The sequence below is a fragment of the Pinus tabuliformis genome, chromosome 8, assembly GCF_031772625.1.
Source record: "Pinus tabuliformis cultivar Carrire ecotype Pingquan chromosome 8, CPIR1, whole genome shotgun sequence".
NCBI lineage: Eukaryota > Viridiplantae > Streptophyta > Pinopsida > Pinales > Pinaceae > Pinus > Pinus tabuliformis.
Window position 1 is genome coordinate 1,812,942,885 of NC_142294.1, and position 18,225 is coordinate 1,812,961,109.

The 18,225-nt window shown below is 39.0% G+C and overlaps 1 protein-coding gene across 3 annotated transcripts; it reads left to right on the forward strand.

The window, feature by feature from the left end:
- The first annotated feature begins 4,230 nt into the window (after positions 1 to 4,230).
- Positions 4,231 to 8,570, forward strand: LOC149243510 (protein NUCLEAR FUSION DEFECTIVE 2-like). Of its 3 annotated transcripts, none has more exons than XM_089374554.1 (4): positions 4,231 to 4,706; positions 4,868 to 4,951; positions 5,044 to 5,129; positions 7,797 to 8,570. In XM_089374554.1, exons 2-4 carry the CDS (start codon positions 4,898 to 4,900, stop codon positions 8,245 to 8,247), a joined length of 591 nt encoding a protein of 196 aa, XP_089230680.1. In that variant the 5' UTR covers positions 4,231 to 4,706; positions 4,868 to 4,897; the 3' UTR covers positions 8,248 to 8,570. The 3 variants fall into 3 exon arrangements, with proteins under 3 accessions (XP_089230680.1, XP_089230678.1, XP_089230679.1); XM_089374552.1 differs by having other exon boundaries at positions 4,233 to 4,752; positions 4,859 to 4,951; XM_089374553.1 differs by having other exon boundaries at positions 4,233 to 4,752.
- Positions 8,571 to 18,225: the final 9,655 nt, after the last annotated feature.

An 18,225-nucleotide genomic window follows, 5' to 3' on the forward strand; every position in this document is an offset into this window, starting at 1 on the left:
TTTTCAAAAGGATCAACAGATAGCAATCTTTATATAAAAATTGAAAATGATAAATTGCTAATACTTGTTGTGTATGTAGATGACATTATCTTTGGCAGCAATGAAGAATCTATGAGTCAAAGCTTTGCCTTGGTGATGCAGAAAGAATTCGAAATGTCCTTGCTTGGAGAATTGACATATTTTCTTGGCCTGCAAATCCAACAAAAGGAAGGAGGGATTTTCTTGTCTCAAACCAAGTATCTCAAGCAGATTTTGAAGAAATATGGCATGGAAGATGCAAAACCAGTATGTACACCCATGGTCACAGGATGTAGCCTCAGTGCAAATGATGAATTAGCAGCAGTACATCAACCAACCTACAGATCTATGATTGGAAGTCTACTTTATTTGACAGGTACCCGATCAGACATCATGCATGCAGTAGGAATAGTGGGAAGATTTCAGGCAAATCCAAAGGAAACTCATCTTCAGGCAGTAAAGAGAATCTTCAAATATCTTCAAGGGACTCAAAATTATGGCTTATGGTATCCTAGAGATACAGATCTCACACAATGCTTATACTGATGCAAATTGGGCCGGAAGCGTGGATGACAGGAAGAGCACAAGTGGTGGTGCATTCTTTATGGGTTCCAGATTAGTATCTTGGTTCAGCAAGAAACAGAGTTCGATTGCCTTGTCTACAGCTGAAACAGAATATGTTGCTGCTACATCTTGCTGCACTCAACTCCTTTGGATGATGCAGACCTTGCAGGATTTTCAAATCACTTGTACACCACCTATCTCCATCTTATGTGATAATACAAGTGCAATCAGCATTTCAAAGAACCCAGTCATGCATTCAAAAACCAAGCACATACCAATCAAGTATCACTTTCTCCGGGAACAAGTGCTTGAACAAAAGGTCAAGTTGGAGTATGTTCCTTCTAAGGAACAGGTTGCTGATATACTCACCAAACCATTGCCTAGGGAGACCTTTGAATACCTCAGGCAAAAGCTGGGGGTTGTTGATGCATCATCTTGTTGTTGAATCTCTTCTGATTGTTGGTTGTACGCAAGGTTCATCTGAAGTATATGCGTACATGAGCTGGTTGCGGATTGGTCGAAGATCGATTGGCACAGGTTCAGGGGGAGCATATCATGCATTGTTGGCATTATGGAGGAAGTACAGAAGGAGATCATGGATGCTGGTCTGAATATTGCTGCAAGTTTGGTTTCCCCACTATGCCTGGGATGAAGATGTAATGTATTTGGTTGTCATATTTCTGATGTATCCCCACTTGGTTGGGTGATGGATGTATGTATTGAGTCTTTTGGTGATAGGAAGGTCTCTCAGATGTATAAGTCTTGGTTCTTCTTGAAGAACATCTTTTGCAGATCTTTCCTACAGTCAGGGGGAGCATGAACATCACAATTCAGAAAGAGCAGAGCTTTCAACATGTAGCATGAACAGATTGGTACACCTTGGCATATACAAAAGGGGAGCTCATTCAGAGATTTCAACAGGTACTCAGGGGGAGTATGAACAGCGGAATGCCTTTCTAGGAAAGAGAATATCTTGGTTCGCCCTTTTCCCTTGATGTCAAAGGGGGAGAGTGATTTGGTATTGTTGCCATCAAGTCCAAAGGGGGAGATTGTTGGCATTATGAGACAAGTGTTGTCCTTGATGGCAAATCACACAAATGATAAATTATAGTGCAGCAAATTTATTTGATAAATTATAGTGCAACAAAGTTTCCTTCGTGTAGAGAAAAGTTCATGCACTTTTATGCAGAGAAAAGTTTATTCCATGTAGAGAAAAGTTCACGCACTTTTATGCAAAGAAAAGTTTATTCCATGTAGAGAAAAGTTTACGCACTTTCATGCAGAGAAAAGTTCTCTTCATGCAAGAGAAAAGTTCACACACTTTCATGGTTAGTTCATGGTATTAGTCCGACAGTTTTTGATCCTATGGTTTTGGTCCGTGGTATTGCATCCAAAAGTGTTGATCTCACGCACTTTCATGGTTGGTTCATGGTATTAGTCTGACAGTTTTTGATCCTATGGTTTTGGTCCGTGGTATTGCATCCAAAAGTGTTGATCTCACGCACTTTCATGGTTGGTTCATGGTATTAGTCCAACAATTTTTTGATCTTATGGTTTTGGACCGTGGTATTGAGAAAGGACTAAGGCTATAAAAGAGGAAGGAGATCATTTGGCAAAGCATCTTCTGAATTTTGAATATCTGATAAAGTGCTAGATCTGGAATATGGTGATTGGGTTATGGTGCAGATCTGGATCTGAATGAAGAAGGAACCTGAGCGTAAGGAGAATGATAAGTTCTATTGATGGGTCAAAATCTTAAGGTTGGAATAGTGATCTGTGGATCTCACTGTTTGTGGTACCTTGGAGGACTGTTAATTTTGCCCTAATCAGAGGAAGGCACAGTGCGGGTATACGCAGCTCAGCTGAAGGCACAGTGCGAGGTACGCAGTACAGAAGAAGGCGCAGTGCGGGTATACGCAGTGCAGCTGCAGGTGAAGTGCGGGTATCCGCAGGTGTATATTGGTGAAGTTGCGAACCTGTTTTGAAATATTTGTTGGCTGCCTGTTTTCTATTTTCTGCTATGTTCTGGGTTTAGGTTACTGGTGTTGTTTTTCTGTTTACAACATTCTGAAATGTTTGGGTGGCTCATTGGATTGTTTGTATAAAGAGATTGGTTGATTCACATGTTCTTGATGTTTATTTGATGTTCTTGGATCCAGTCTGAAAATTAATGAAAAGTGGTCCTTGAAAGAAAAGAAGTAGGGGGTTGTAGCTCCCCTCCAGGAGAGACTTGAAAATGAGAGAGAGAGTTGTAGCTCTCTGCAGGTTGTAGTCTGCGTACTGGTAAAGGACTGCACCAGTACAAAATCATTGTAAAAGGAGTTTCTAATTGAAAGAAGATAGAGACATATTGCAGCAGGTGTTTTTCACCCACATTGGGTTTCCACCTTATATCTGGTGTTCTTTTGTGTGACTATTTGCTTTTCTTGTTCCTGCTCATTATTTTATGATACTGACATACAACGTAATGATCAATATTTGAAGAATTATTCAAAGTATAAATAAGGAAAATATATTGAAAAGAATTTGATAATACTGATTCACCCCCCCTCTCAGTATTATTTCCAACATTGGATTCACCAACATCCCTTCAAATTAAAGGGGGAATGTTAAACAACTAATCTTTGGGATTAGAAATCCTATGCCAATATTGTAAATAGCAAAATAAGAGAAGTTGGAAGACAAAGAGACATTGGGAGATGAAACCCAATAGCCTCCATCTTCTTGTATATAGTCATATTTTATCTTAATGAAAAGACAATAAGTTATTCGTGGAGTTACCCCTGGTCTGCCAACTCTTCCCAAGCCCCATGCGTATTGTATCTCTATTTCTTCATCAGGATGATGAATTACCCCTCATACACCTGTGTCCCCTCTCTTAAACAATTTGTAGGAAGCTAAGGAGCTAGAGGGTAAAAGGAAGCTAAGGTACTATAAGGAAGTGATCAACCCCACACTTGATAACCAAAAGTATCTCTCTATGTTGACTAACACTAAGAAGGAAATGAACACCGCTAGGATTATAATTAACTCTCATGAGCTTCAGAGTGAGACCGGACGGTGGTCTACTACCAAGACTACCTGGGACGATAGAATCTGTTAGATTTGTGATACTAAGAAAGTGGAAAATGAAAATCATTTCATTTTAGACTACCCGACGCTTACCCACATCCGCTCTGAATTCCCTATCATCAGTGACACCTCTAAATTTTTTGACTTATTAAGCCAACCCAATTATAGTGATCTTGGAACGCTTTTTTCCCTACTCCTTGATCACATAAACAAGATTTTGAACAATTAGACTCTTTTTTCTTGAGATCCTATAGATCACATTAATCTTAGTGAATGTTAATCATCATTATTAATATATTTTCAAAATAATTCTAATTTCTAATTAAACATTTAAATATTAAAATTTCCATTTTCTACATAAAAACAAATAAACAAAAACTAAAAACTGTATGGATTATTAAAAATTTTCATTTACTACAAAATTACCTTATTTTCATTTCAATTTCATGAAATACCACAAAAATCATAAATAAACCTCATCAAAACCCAATTATACAATTAATAATAATTCTATACGAATTCCGCCTGATTCATTATTCCAAAATATTTTGGCTTTTCTGAAGCAACTCAAAACCTCACCCAAAACACCTAATTCATTATTCCGAAATATTTTGGCGTTTCTGGAGTAACCCAAAACGTAACACAAAACCCAGAACAGCATCGGGAGTCTCTAGTCAAGATCTTTCCGCATTTGGTAGAAAGTGTGCGATTTGACTGGAAAACCTATGCGAATTGACATAAATGTACCATTAAATTAATTTCACGGGAGTTTCCTTTGCAGCTTCCAATTGTTTGATGACAAATTGATGCACTGGAGAAGGTTCATTGTATTTGGGATTTATTCATCTCTGGTAAGGGTTCTTTAAATTTAGTGTCCTTGTTCATAGGGTTGTGTGCATTGGAGGCAAGCTTCTAACAGACGGTGCACGTTTGTCGAGGACTACAAAAACTGTTGACTCTTGGGACTCGCAAGCTGTATTGTATTGAGGGAATTTGTAGTCACTGTTATGTTGGATTTTATACAGTGAGACCCTACTACAACTTGAGGCAGGGTATGAACTTTGTACATTGAGGGCTATAAGAGTTGCAGGCTTTCTGGTAATTTGGGTTTATGCATTTCAGCATGGATATTAGTGAATTGCTGTTTATGCATCTAGGTTTTTGTAAAGGTTTTATAAATTGAGAGTTTATCGAGCGTTTTCAGATTTTGCAGAGACCAAGTGCTCAGGATTCTGTAAACAAGATGGCATTCAGAGCTGTGTTTCTGGCATTGTTCATGATCGTCTGCATTTCACAGGTGCTCACTGCCGAGTTTAGGTTTTCCCTTTGATATTATGGTATATATGAAATTGTATTGTTTCTGCTAATTTCATGGGCTTTGAAGTGCAGGCATACTCCCGTGTTGAGCAGGAAATACATCCTGTAATGAAGGATCCATACACGAGCAGTATAGAAGAACTACAGACTAAAATTAAGTAAGTTTGTTTTCTTTAGTCTGTCTTCTTCTTGTCTCTTTAATCCAATATCAAGACTAGCCAGGAGATGTGATAGGCCACCATGATTATATCCATAGATTCCATGGTCTTAAAGAATTGAAAGAGTAATGAAAATATATATATAACTTTTTAACAATCTTTCCTCTTTCTAAGTGATACCGCGTACGTTTGTGCATTTTTTGTGCTTGTGAATGTAACCCAAGTTGAATAGTTTTATATATTTGTTTTTTGTCCCAACGTTTCCTTTGAACCTAGTGGTTGTCGGTTTATGTGCATCGATGATTTTAAAATGCAAGACACAGCGTCCCTTAAACAGAAATAGGTCAAAACCTTCTGGGCCTTATGAATGTAATCCAAACTTCAGTGGTGTTGTATTTTTGTTTTCTGTCTCTTTGTTTCCTTTGGACCCATTTTCAAGTATTCATTGCGAGTTTCTGTGCATCGTTGGAATTAAAATGCAAGGCACAACGTTCCTTAAACGTAAACAGATGAAAACCTTCCAGGGTCTTTTTCCGTAAATGGTCTGTTATATGCATTTTATTATAGCGTATAACTTAGAAATCCAGGATGGCCGCTCTCTTTGGCATTTATTAGCAGCTGCACATGTACTCTGAACTTCTTTTGTAGTAAATCGACTTTTAATTCACTCCCAATTTTTATATTTTATTTTTAACTGACAAGGGCCTAAGGCATGGATGCGAAATCAAAGATACCCATGGCTTTGTAAATTAGAAAAATAACTTTGTTTTCTGGGTTTTTATCGGTATACCCATGGCTTTGTAAATTAGAAAAGTAACTTTGTTTTCTGGGTTTTTATCGGTTTTCAGTCCCTTTAGTTTAGTTGTATTGGCCTCTTATATCTCTTCTGCAATATACGCCCTTTTTCTTCTGTTTTCTCTGTTTCAGATTGGTGTCCTTTCCACATCTCTATTTTATTTTATCATTTTTCACAAAGAAAAATTCAGAACTCTTTTATTTCATGGAAGAAAAAGTTGAAGCTACATTCCACAAGTGCACATGGAACCATGAAAAATGGAAAAGAGCATAATTAGCTACCTGCCTGAAGCTTAAGCACAGTTTGTAATACATGTGCAAATTGTCTTGAAAAGTTAAATATTTAGGTTCACTGATTATGCCTACTGACATGAAGACAGTCCTCCTATGTATACCTCAAAATCAAAAAACATTAACAGCATTAAGTTTAGAAAACAGTTCAATGTTCTTCACAACCTCCTGCAAATAATATAAAATAAGAAGAGTAAATCTTCACTATTTCTACTTAAGAATACCATATTAAAGTAAGACCATATCTACCAAAGGATGAAAACACTCATTCACAGGTAGATCTGGTGACTGTGGGTGGGATTCCCCCCTCCGTAGCTTCCATCAAGTTCATTGACCCAACTTTCAGCACCAAAGCTTGTTCTGATAAACCATATGTGACTGTATTGTGTTGAAACTTGAAAGTAATAGCGGTGAACCTGCTCAACATCAAATGGATCTGATGATAACACGTCTGCAAAATAAGGTTTTGAAGTCTGTAATTTCCTGACACCCAGCCAATGACCAGTTTTGAATCACCAAAGACGTGTAGAGAAAAAATACCCATTTCTAGTGCAATTATGAGTGGTGCAGCGAGGGCTCACAACAGCCCAGTGATTTTTCTTCTATCTGGACCTGCCTGGAAATTAATGCGGTGACCTCAGAAAAGAATAAATAATCTCATGTCCCAGATGGGTTTATCAGTGTCGAAGGAACCAATCTGCCTTGGATGTTTAGTTTTAAGAGGTACTGTAATGAAATCACAAGTAAACTAAAATACCTGAAGTGGAGAGAGTGTTTAGTCTCAAAAAAGCATGACACATCTACTAGCCCATGGTGCCATGATACTACAGCTGGCTAAACTTTGTGCTCTGTTCCCTCTGCGTCCTGACACTAGTTTTTATGCCCTTCTGCTAAGGTTGCACTCTGCCAATTTCCTTTGCCTACGATGAATGTTGTAGCAGCATCTCATAACCCCTTAGCAAAATGAGTTTACTGAACAGATATATTGTCCCACTTCCACGCTTGCAGAAAACACAATAACCAGGGCCTTGCCATGAGCATTTCTGCAGAACTTCCCACATGAGGATCTTATTTGGAAATTGCAAGCCATAGAAAAAAAAATGAGCTTTTATCTTGCTGATTGGTTTCCACCACTAACATACATCCTCCTGCCCTTTGGCAAAAACATAGCTGAATCTCCCAGGCCAACTGTGTATTCACTATTGATAGAACTTTTTGACTAAACAAGTGCATCTTCTTCTATGCTTAGCATAATAGAACTATTCCGTAGCCTCTGCACTAAGGAATTCCACGTAATAGTGTCTAACCCTTCCAACCCAAAACTTTCTGCACTTTTCTCCACTTGATGCTGGAGAATACCGTTACTTTGGTTATTATCAGTCTGGGCTGTACATTTATAAATTTTAAAATGATAATGTCTATGGATCTTTACCAAGAAAAGAGCAATAACATGTGGTATTTTCCCTTGTGATATTGATACAGGTTGTCTTTATTAAGTGTATTATATAAGCCAGATATGTTTTTCGTCTATATTTTATTGGGTGTATTTTGTAAGAGTTGTTCTTGCTCTTGCATTTGTAGGTATCAATTCAAGGATAAGGTACTGTTGACGAAAGCACTGACTCATGCCTCATTTTCCCAAGACAACAATGGGGCCTTGGATTTCCTAGGATCAGAAATTATCAAAGCTTCCATTTCTTTTCGGTACCTATGGAAAAATTCTACTATCTCAAAGGGAGACCTGACTTCCCAGATGTTCAAGCTTTCCAATTGCGATGCTCTTTCAAACGATGCTTTTGATATGAAACTCCATGAGTTGATTAGAGTGGCCCCCAAGGTGGATCCAAAAGCAAAAAAAGTAGTATGTGGCTGCTACCATTCCTTGTTTGGGGCTATTGGAGTTGATGCAAAAAATCTAGATGTTGCAAGAGATAAATTTTGGATTAGGCAGGGGTGGAACAGCACAAAAAACATGCAAAAGCATTTCCCACAACAAGATCGTCATTCAGAAAGTCTCGATGCTTTTGAGTAGTTGTTTCTTACTGTTTGTAAATGAATGCTGATTCCTTTCTTATTTTGGGATGAAAACATAATATCTATTACTAAAACTTTAGGCAATGAACCAAACTTGCTTCCTTATAAATCTGCTATGAATCAAATGGGTATATCACCTTTTGTAGATTACGATTTTGAGAAGCTGAGAATCAGGTAGCGACCTTGCAATATGTAACTAAGAACTAAGTGGGTACATCTACTCTCTTAAATGGTTATTTTAAGAATTAGATGGTAGCCTTGGGAGGCTCAGTCTTTTCTTTCTTCTTTTGGGGTTGTAAATATAATTTTCAATTACTTAAATTCTGGCCAATGAACCAACCATGCTTTCTTATAAGTCTGCCATGAATCAAATGGGTGTATCTATTTTTGTATATGTTGTTTTTCAGAAGCTTAGAATTAGATAGTGGTCTGCCATGAATCAAATGGGTATATCTATTTTTGTATATGTTGTTTTTGAGAAGCTTAGAATTAGATAATGACCTTGAGATATGCAATCTTGGGACCAAGTGGGTACAGTTTCTTTCCTAAATGGTGATTTTGTGAAATTAGATGGTAACGTTGGGAGGTGCAATAATGAAGCTTGGTTACAAGGCAATAATGAATATTTTGACATGGTTTCTAGGAGAATAAGAAATCTCCACCCTTTTAAAGCAAATTGCTTCAGTGTGTTACTTTATTTTATACTTCATTTTCTTTTATTGTATGGGATGGCTTGGAATCTTGGATAACACTAATGAATGCTAAAATTCAATTCCTAAAGTCTGATGTCCTAGATACCAAAGAGTTAATTGTATTTTTTCTAGAACATGTAATTCAAAATATTTCAGTATAATTTATTGTGTAATGATATGGGTAATTGTGTTCAGTTTTATCCAATTTCTAGGTGAATTGTATCAATGGATATATTTATTTCATGTATTGCATAATTTAGATGATTATATGAGATCAAGCTTTAAAGACAGAAATATGTTTTGGCTTTATATTGGATTAATAATGAAAGAAGTCAGACTTGGACTCCAGGAGCTTTATAAAAGATTTAGATTTTAATGAAAATATATTATGGTACAAAGAAGTAAATATAAACAGTAAATTACCAAATATGTTGAAAGGTATAAATAGTGAAAATGGATACAGAAATTACTTCTTAAAGTTTTAAGAAGCTTTTTGATGTATTAAACATAATGGATGACTCAACTTTTTTGAGATTGAACACAATGGATGGCACTGATTTGCACAATTATGCTTTGAAGAGATAAAACAGTTTGTATTTTACATTTGCAAATTTTTAGATAAAACACAAATGGATTCCCTTCCTCTAAATGAGTGCAGTAAACATGTTGTACATACCAAATCAAGTCCAAACTTACACAAAAAATGATTAATAAATGAAGGCAGTCAAGTGCTTGAAAGAGTTGAGATATAGGGTCAGGGTCTTTCGATTTTTTCAGTTAATGAGTTGAAGTTATCACCTGACGGGGTGTGTCAATTAGGGTCTGATTAGGCCGAGTCAACAACTCGGGCCATTTTTTTTTTACTCCACAAAGTTAAAAGAATGGATTTTGAGTGTTTTGGGATGGTTTTGAAAACACTTGTTTTTGTTTTAATTCCATATTCATGTTTATTGAATTGATAAGTAGACAATCTCTTGGTAGAAAATAAAAGAACTTCTTGAAGAAACTTATGTCCTCTCTTTGCATAGATAGAGTTTGTCTGAACTAATAATTCTGCTGAGGTAAATTCATTACAAGGGCAATAAGCATGTGCAAACTAGTCTTCATTATGTTTGATATGAATGAATCTCACATGTAGGGCTTGAGCATTTACAGGTTTGATTGTAATTTTAATAAATATAAAATTAGTATTGTTTGGATGAATAACATTGTGTCTTTTTATTTAATTAACATTGACCTGTAGCGAATTATTTTTATATGTATCAGAATTCATAAATATTAAACTTGTTGGGTTAGTTTTTTGGATATTGAAAATTCCATATACCAAGTGTTTTAAAGTGATTTCTTGTATTTGAAAATGTTGAATTGGATAGAAATGGATGTTGAATGATAAAATATGTTCTACCCTACAAGAAAGATGGGGTGTTCAGTAATTTTGAAGGAAGAATATGTTAAAAATATGTTTAGGGATTTGGTATCATCACGAATAATGACACAAAAGTGTTTGTGGTGTTATAGGATCTCATTGCACTCAAACACAAGGGAGTTTGTAAAGTCACAAGTTTTGGCAACTCCATTAATCTCATTAGAACATTGTGTGAAAAGACTTTCCCTTTGTATCTACATTAACTCAAAGGCGAATAAACAAACCAACAAAGGTGTTTTCCTCGGTGTGGAGCAACTAAGTGAAAGGGAAGGAATCATCTCATCACTTATCACTCATTCCCTCCCACAAATAAACTCTCCCCTTCAATATACAGAAACTCAAAGGTGAATAAGCAAAACCAACAATGGGGTTTTTCTTGGTACAGAGAAACTAAATGAAAGGGAAGGGATAATGTCATCGCTTATCACATTTTCCCTCCCATGAATTGCTGAAAGGTGAATAAACAAACCGACAAGGGGTTTTTTCTTAGCGTGGAGCAACTAAATGAAGGGGAAAGGGATCATCTCATCACTTATCACATGTTCCCTCCCATGAATAGTGTTGAAGGGGTAGCCTCTCACTCCAACATGCAACATAGCATGTGAAAGGGACATCTCCTATATATGGGATGAATTAGTGGATAGGTTATTTAAGTTTGATCATGTTAAAGGTAGAGTTTGTTGTTTGTATGTAGGTGGAAAGATTGGGAACATGACTAGCATTGAATTTTTTTGAGGGTAGCCCTAAGTCTCCCATGAGCACAATGATCACACATTGCCATTGAAGGAAATCAATGTTGCGTTCATTGCGACTTGAAGGACATAGAACTATTGAAGTAGTTTGAAAAGGATGTGGTGGAACAAATCGTAACAATAGAGTATAAGTTGTAGGGAGCACAAGTACTCTAAATTTGAGTAACATTTACACAGTACTGAAAAGGCAAAGAAAGTAGATTGCACACAATTCAGGTGTTTGTAAGCAGTGACCATGATTAAAGTTCTACATAATATCAAGTTGATCAAGCATCGAACTAATTGCTCGGTAGTACAATAATTCAAAGACAAGATCTGACACTCTTTTACTATCAGTGTGTCACATTCAAAGAAAGCACTTGGAACATCTACAAATTGAGTTTAATACATTTCTAGAATGAGTAAATAATAGTGAAGGCAAGTTTGTGTAAAAGCTACACAATACAGAGGTGCATAAGAGTTTAGTGTGAACAAAATTCCATATCAAGAGAATGCCCTAATAAGGACATATTTTGCAATTTCCGATAGAAAATGCCAATACAGAGGCACAAAGTTTGTTAGGGTCCAACCCTAACCCCCTTATTTATGTAATAGGGTCGAGTCATAGTTATAGTTAGTTAAAGAGTCAATAAAGCCCATATTATTAATTGTAAGTTGTTGACCCGCATTTAAAGAAACGGACCATAGCTGGTTGCAAACGTGCCATGGTATTAGATAGATGGTATTAAGACAACCATGGCACTGACCCATGGTATTGCATGTATGAATCCTATATAAAGAATAGAGACTCCCCATTGAGGAGCGTCGCGTCTTATTTTGTAATCGAGCCCTGCTCTATTGGAGGTTGCCCCCTCGAAGAGGCAAGTGAACATTGCTTTCATCTCTGATTAATAAAATACACGTCGTTATTTCTCATTTTGTTCTGAGTTCTGGGTTTTGTGTTTCTCTATATATTTGGTATTTTGGCATCTTCTCGCAGGTCAAGAGCATAACAAGTGGTCTCAGAGCGCTTTCTAGGGCCGATGGTATCTCCATTTTTAGCAATTTTTTTTTGGCTAAAGACGTGTTCCAGTGTCTTTAAACTACGAGATCTGTCGTTGAGAGCATAAACCTGCGGATTTGGAGAGGCATGCACGTAGGAAATACAAGAGGTGGTCACGCTTGTTGGACTCCCTTGTAATCCCTGTGGGTACCCCTTCGAGTAGTAGCGCATTAGACAAAACCGCGCATGGACTGTCTTCCACGTACCCTCTGGGTATATCAGAAGCCCCCTAGGTTCACCTGAAACCTTGCTATAGATAAACCATTAGCAGTTTTGTTGCTACAGTACACCGAGAACATCACTAGGGGAGATTACTCGCGTGTATGATAGGGTAGTCGGGTAGTACGGCTAAGGGTACGGTTGATCCTCCTTAGTTAGTGCCCTGAAAGATTGGGCCGAGTACTATTGTTGGACCCTTAGGTATATTGCGATTTGTAGCGCTCAACACTCCTTGAGACCATAGTTCCGTCGTCTCTCTAAAGATCACCCATTATCTTCTTTGCCAAATTAGATCTAGCAGTTGCGGTTTTGTCGCCGCCGTAACAATCAGATCAACTAGTTCAGGGTCTACCGCCACAATACCATGCGGATCTCGCAGTTGGGGTTTTGTCGCCACCGCAATCCAATTCACATTCAACAGTTGAGGGTTTCGCAGACAGATCTGATCATTTGTGCAGGGAGGCTTGTGGTTCCTATACCCTGGGGCGATTCTCGCAGGACATTGGGCAAGATTAACTTTTCTGGAAATTGGCCACTGCAGTGTTGGTAAGCGGAGAGTAAAACTCCTCTCGGAGTAGAGTCTGAGGCCCTCCCGGGACGCTTTTAAAAGACTTAGCCCATAAGAATTAGGATGACGAGCTGAGCGAGGTGGTACCATTTACTTGTCAACGTTAATTTTCAGGGGGTACCAAATTTTTTCAAAGTGACGACAAGTGACCCGGATCTGTGTATGGTTGAAACCAGAGCTCAAGCCATGGCCAATGAGAAGATCGAGAACATTGAAAAAAATTTGGCCTCTTTAATGGACCAGATAAAGACATTAACATACACAGTCACAAAGGGCAAGCTGGCATTACAATCGGAGGCATATGGTTTTAATGAAGACCTTGAAGGAGAATCTAGCCATCATCTTCACTTCCATGGAAATCACCAACATTCCCACCATTGACCACCCAAGCTGGACATGTACAAATTTGATGGCTCTAATCCGACAATATGGGTAGCACAAATGGACCAATATTTCATTCTGAATAACATTGTAGATGATGACACTAAACTACGTGTTGGAGGCCTTTACTTGGAGCAAGAAAGATGGCAATGGTGGCAGTGACATTAGAAATGCTATCCAAGGAAAATTATTTGGCAGGTGTTAGCAAAATCCATTTGTGACCACTTTGACGGTGAATCTAATTTTTTGGGTCGTCTTACTAAGCTCAAACAGATAGGCACAGTAAACGACTATATTACAGTTTTTGAGACATTGGCCTTCCGCACGCAGGTCTCGGAGATGAATTCTACTTGGAATGTTTTATAAGTGGTCTCAAAGAAGCCATCCAAACCCACGTCCGGATGCACCACCCATCCACAGGGATGGAAGCTTGCACAAAGACTATCGAAGTGGAACGTGCTTTAGCAGCCAAGTCGCCTCATCCACATTTCATAGCCAAGGAATGCCCCAACCAGGCTTAGGGCACTACCCAAACACTTAAGGTTCAAAAGGTGTCCCCCGCAGAAATGGCTGAAAGAAGAAAGAGAGGATTGTGTTACTACTGTGATGACAAATACTCTCTGGGGCATAAATGCAAGGAACCCAAATTCTTTCAAATTGATGCTACTGATCACAGTTCATCTGAGGAAGCCCCACTCTTTGAGGGATCAAAGGAGGAAGATGAGGACAACCAACAAGACAACGAGCTCCCAGCTACGCTAGAAGAACTAGTTATCTTGCTCCATGCTTTGGCATGTTTTTCGTCTCCCCAAACTCTCAAAATCAGAGGTTTTATTAAACATCACCCTATAGTAGTATTGATTTATAGTGGTAGCACGCATAACTTTATCCATCAGCGAGTCGCTGAAGCTGTTCATTGTTTTGTTAGAGCAGTCTCTAATTTCCAGGTCCAGATTGCTGATGGGGGGACAATGAAATGTGAAGGCTGCTGTGAAAATATCAAACTTTAGATGGGAGATTACCACCTAAAGACCCACATGTTTGCCATCAACATGGGTGGTTGTGACATTGTCTTGGGTGTTGAATGGCTCTGCACACTAGGCCCAATCACAATGGATTTCCAGGAGTTATATATGAGCTTTAAGCAAAATGACCACATGCATGCCCTTCACGGACTCCAAGTAGGTACTCCTTCTATCATCAGCTCGCATCGAATGGAAAAGTTGTTAAAAAGGGCCATCATGGAGTTATTGCCCAAGTTAATGCCATCCAGGCCATCGAGCCCACTACTCTCCATATTCAACCTGAGATGCAATAGGTCTTAAACAGCGACCTGTAGGTTTTTGACAAACCTAACAAGCTTCCACCCTCTAGAGGGGAACATGATCATAGCATCACTTTGGTCCCAGGGGCACAACCACTGAATGTGCGCCCATATAGATACCCTTTCGCGCAAAAGAATGAAATTGAAAAAATCATCAAGGAACTCCTGGAAGCCGGTGTCATTCGTCCTAGCATCAGTCCTTATTCATCACCTGTTGTCATGGTACTCAAGAAAGATGGGGAATGGCGCATGTGTCCAAACTTCAGGGTCTTCAACAAGTTCATGGTCAAAGATAAATTCCCTATCCCGGTGGTTGATGATTCGCTGGATGAACTAAATGGTGCTCAATTCTTTACCAAGCTAGATCTTCGCTCGTGCTATCACCAAATACGCATGAAAGAAGTAGACATTCCCAAGACTGCTTTCCGAATTCATGAAGGCCATTATGAGTTCTTGGTCATGCCATTTGGTCTCTCTAATGCCCCATCCACTTTTCAGAGCTTCATGAATCACCTGCTCAAACCATATCTCAGAAAATTTGTCCTTGTTTTCTTTGATGACATTCTCATCTACAGCCTCACCTGGGAAAAACATCTTCAACATGTAGACCTGCTCTTGCAACTGCTCCGGAAGCATAAATTATTTGTCAAATTGTCCAAGTGCTCTTTTGGCATGGAAGAAGTCGAGTATTTGGGCCACATTGTGGGGCGTGAAGGTGTCAGGGTGGATCCCAAAAAGATCTAGGCAATGCAGGATTGGCCCCAACCAAAGACCTTGAAGAGTTTGAGAGGATTCTTGGGTCTCACCGGCTACTATCGCAAATTTGTCCGTAATTATGGTCGCATTGCTAGACCCCTCACTCACCTTCTCAAGAAAAATTCATTCCTCTGGACTGATGAAGCACAACAGGCGTTTATGGCTCTCAAACAGGCCATGTGTTCCACTCTTGTATTGGCACTACCCAACTTCACCAAATCTTTTGTGATTGAATGTGATGCTTTAGGTACGGGTATTGGGGCTGTCTTAATGTAGGAAGATCGACCCTTGGCTTTCACCAGCCAACAACTAAGTGGGAAACATCTGGGACAATCTACCTATGAGAAGGAGATGATGACCATCTTACTTGCAGTGGATACCTGGCGACCATACTTATTGGGGTGGCATTTCCAAATCCGCACAGACCATCAAAGCCTCAAATATTTTTTGGAGCAACGACTATCCTCGCCACAACAAAATAAATGGCTAGCCAAAATGCTGGGATATGATTATGAGATAATTTACAAGAAAGGGCACGAAAATGTCATAGCGGATGCTTTATCACGCCAATTTGAGGAGGACAACACCCTGCTAGCAATCTCTCTTCCCATTGTAGATTGGATTGAAGAAGCCCGCAAGGAATGGTTTTCACATCCTTCGCTCTCCCAACTCGTTAATAACTTGCAAGCAGTGCTAATTCCATAGTGGCCTACTCTTGGAAGGATGAGATTCTTCGCTACAATGAGAGAGTAGTGATGTCACCGACATCCACCCTTAAAATGCGCCTTTTGGCAGAGTTGCACTCATCTCCCATTGCAGGCCATGCAGGCTTTTAGAAGACTTATGCTCGCACTCGTCGTTCCTTCTTTTGGACAGGCGTGAAAACTGACATTCTTACTTTTGTAGCGGAATGTGATGTGTGTCAACGCCACAAAGGAGAAATAGTCAAGTCCCCAGGCACTCTACAACCATTGCCCATCCCTGCCTCAATTTGGACGGAGGTTTCTATGGATTTCATTACTAGTCTTCCGAAGTCAGGCAACAAGTCAGTCATCATGGTGGTTGTGGACAGACTTTCTAAGTATGCTCATTTTTGCGCCCTACCCCCATTTACCCCCACTTTGGTGGTCCGATCTCTCATGGACCAGATCTTCAAACTGCATGGCATGCCCACTTCCATTGTGTCTGATCGTGACCGGATCTTCACCAGTAACTTTTGGCAGGAACTTTTCAAGCTACAAGGCACCCAACTCCAACTAAGTACTTCCTATCATCCCCAAACTGATGGTCAAACTGAAGCAGTCAACAAATTTTTAGAGACCTACCTTAGGTGCTTCACTTCAGAAAAGCAACATCAATGGATATAGTGGTTACCTCTAGTTGAATGGTGGTATAATACTAACTATCATGTTGCCACCAAAATGAATCCATATGAAGCAGTTTATGGTCAACTTCCCCCTTCACCTACTTCTTATTTCCCTGGATGCTCTAAGGTGCGAGCAGTGGAGCAACTCCCACAGAACCATGCAGCCATGCTAGCCCGTCTCAAAGATAATCTCCATCAAGCTCAGAATCGCATGAAGCAACAGGCAGACCAACATCGTTCAGAGCGCACATTTCAAGAAGGAGATCAGGTATTCTTGAGGCTGCAACCATACAAGCAAACATCAGTCAAAGACAAGGGCCGTTAGAAATTATCTCCAAAATTCTACAGACCTTATCCAATACTTCAACGCATTGGAGAAGTAGCCTACAAGCTAGCCTTGCCACCCACTGCAAAAATCCATCCTGTCTTCCATTTATCATGCCTCAAGAAAGTGGTGGGAAACAATTGCAGAATTCAAAACAGTCTACTTGAATTGAATGGTGGTGGTTCAATATGGCTCCAACCTCAACAAGTACTCGACACGCGAGAACGACATCTACGCGACTGCATGATCAAGGAAGTCCTCGTCAAGTGGAAAGACACCTCTCCAGAAAATGCGACCTGGGAACCAACCACTGTTCTTCAGCAGTTTCCGCAGTTTCAACCTTGAGGACAAGGCTGTTTTTATGGGGGAAGGGCATGTTAGGGTCCAAACCTAACCCCCTTATTTATGTAATAGGGTCAAGTCATAGTTATAGTTAGTTAAAGAGTCAATAAAGCCCATATTAATAATTGTAAGTGGTTGATCCGCATTTAAAGAAAGGAACCACAGTTAGTTGCAAACAGGCCATGGTATTAGATAGATGGTATTAAGAGAACCATGGCACTGACCTATGGCGTTGCATGTATGAATCCTATATAAAGAATAGAGACTCCCCATTGAGGAGCGTCGCGTCTTATTTTGTAATCGAGCCTTGCTCTACTGGAGGTTGCCCCCTCGAAAGGCAAGTGAACATTGCTTTCATCTCTAAATAATAAAATACATGTTGTTATTTCTCATTTTGTTCTGTGTTGTGGGTTGTGTTTCTTCTTATATTTGGTATTCTGACATCTTCTCGCAGGTCAAGACCATAACAAAGTTGCGATTAATTTTTTAAGAAAAAGAATATACAATCAAGAACATCAACCTGTCCCTATTATTTTGCCTCGATATTCCTTCGACAACAGTCCACAAGCTTACAAATTTTCCAATCGTTACCAATTAGTGTCATTAGAGTCCAAGGAAGAAATCTCAAATTTCTGATACAAAATAGATCTGGGATCTGTAGTGTCATCATTTTAGCTATAGTAAGAAAAATATGTACTCTAATTTTAATACAAGATGAAATGAAATTATGAAACATATGCATTAAAGTGAAAATTTGGGCATTGTTGCTCTACAATAGTTGAA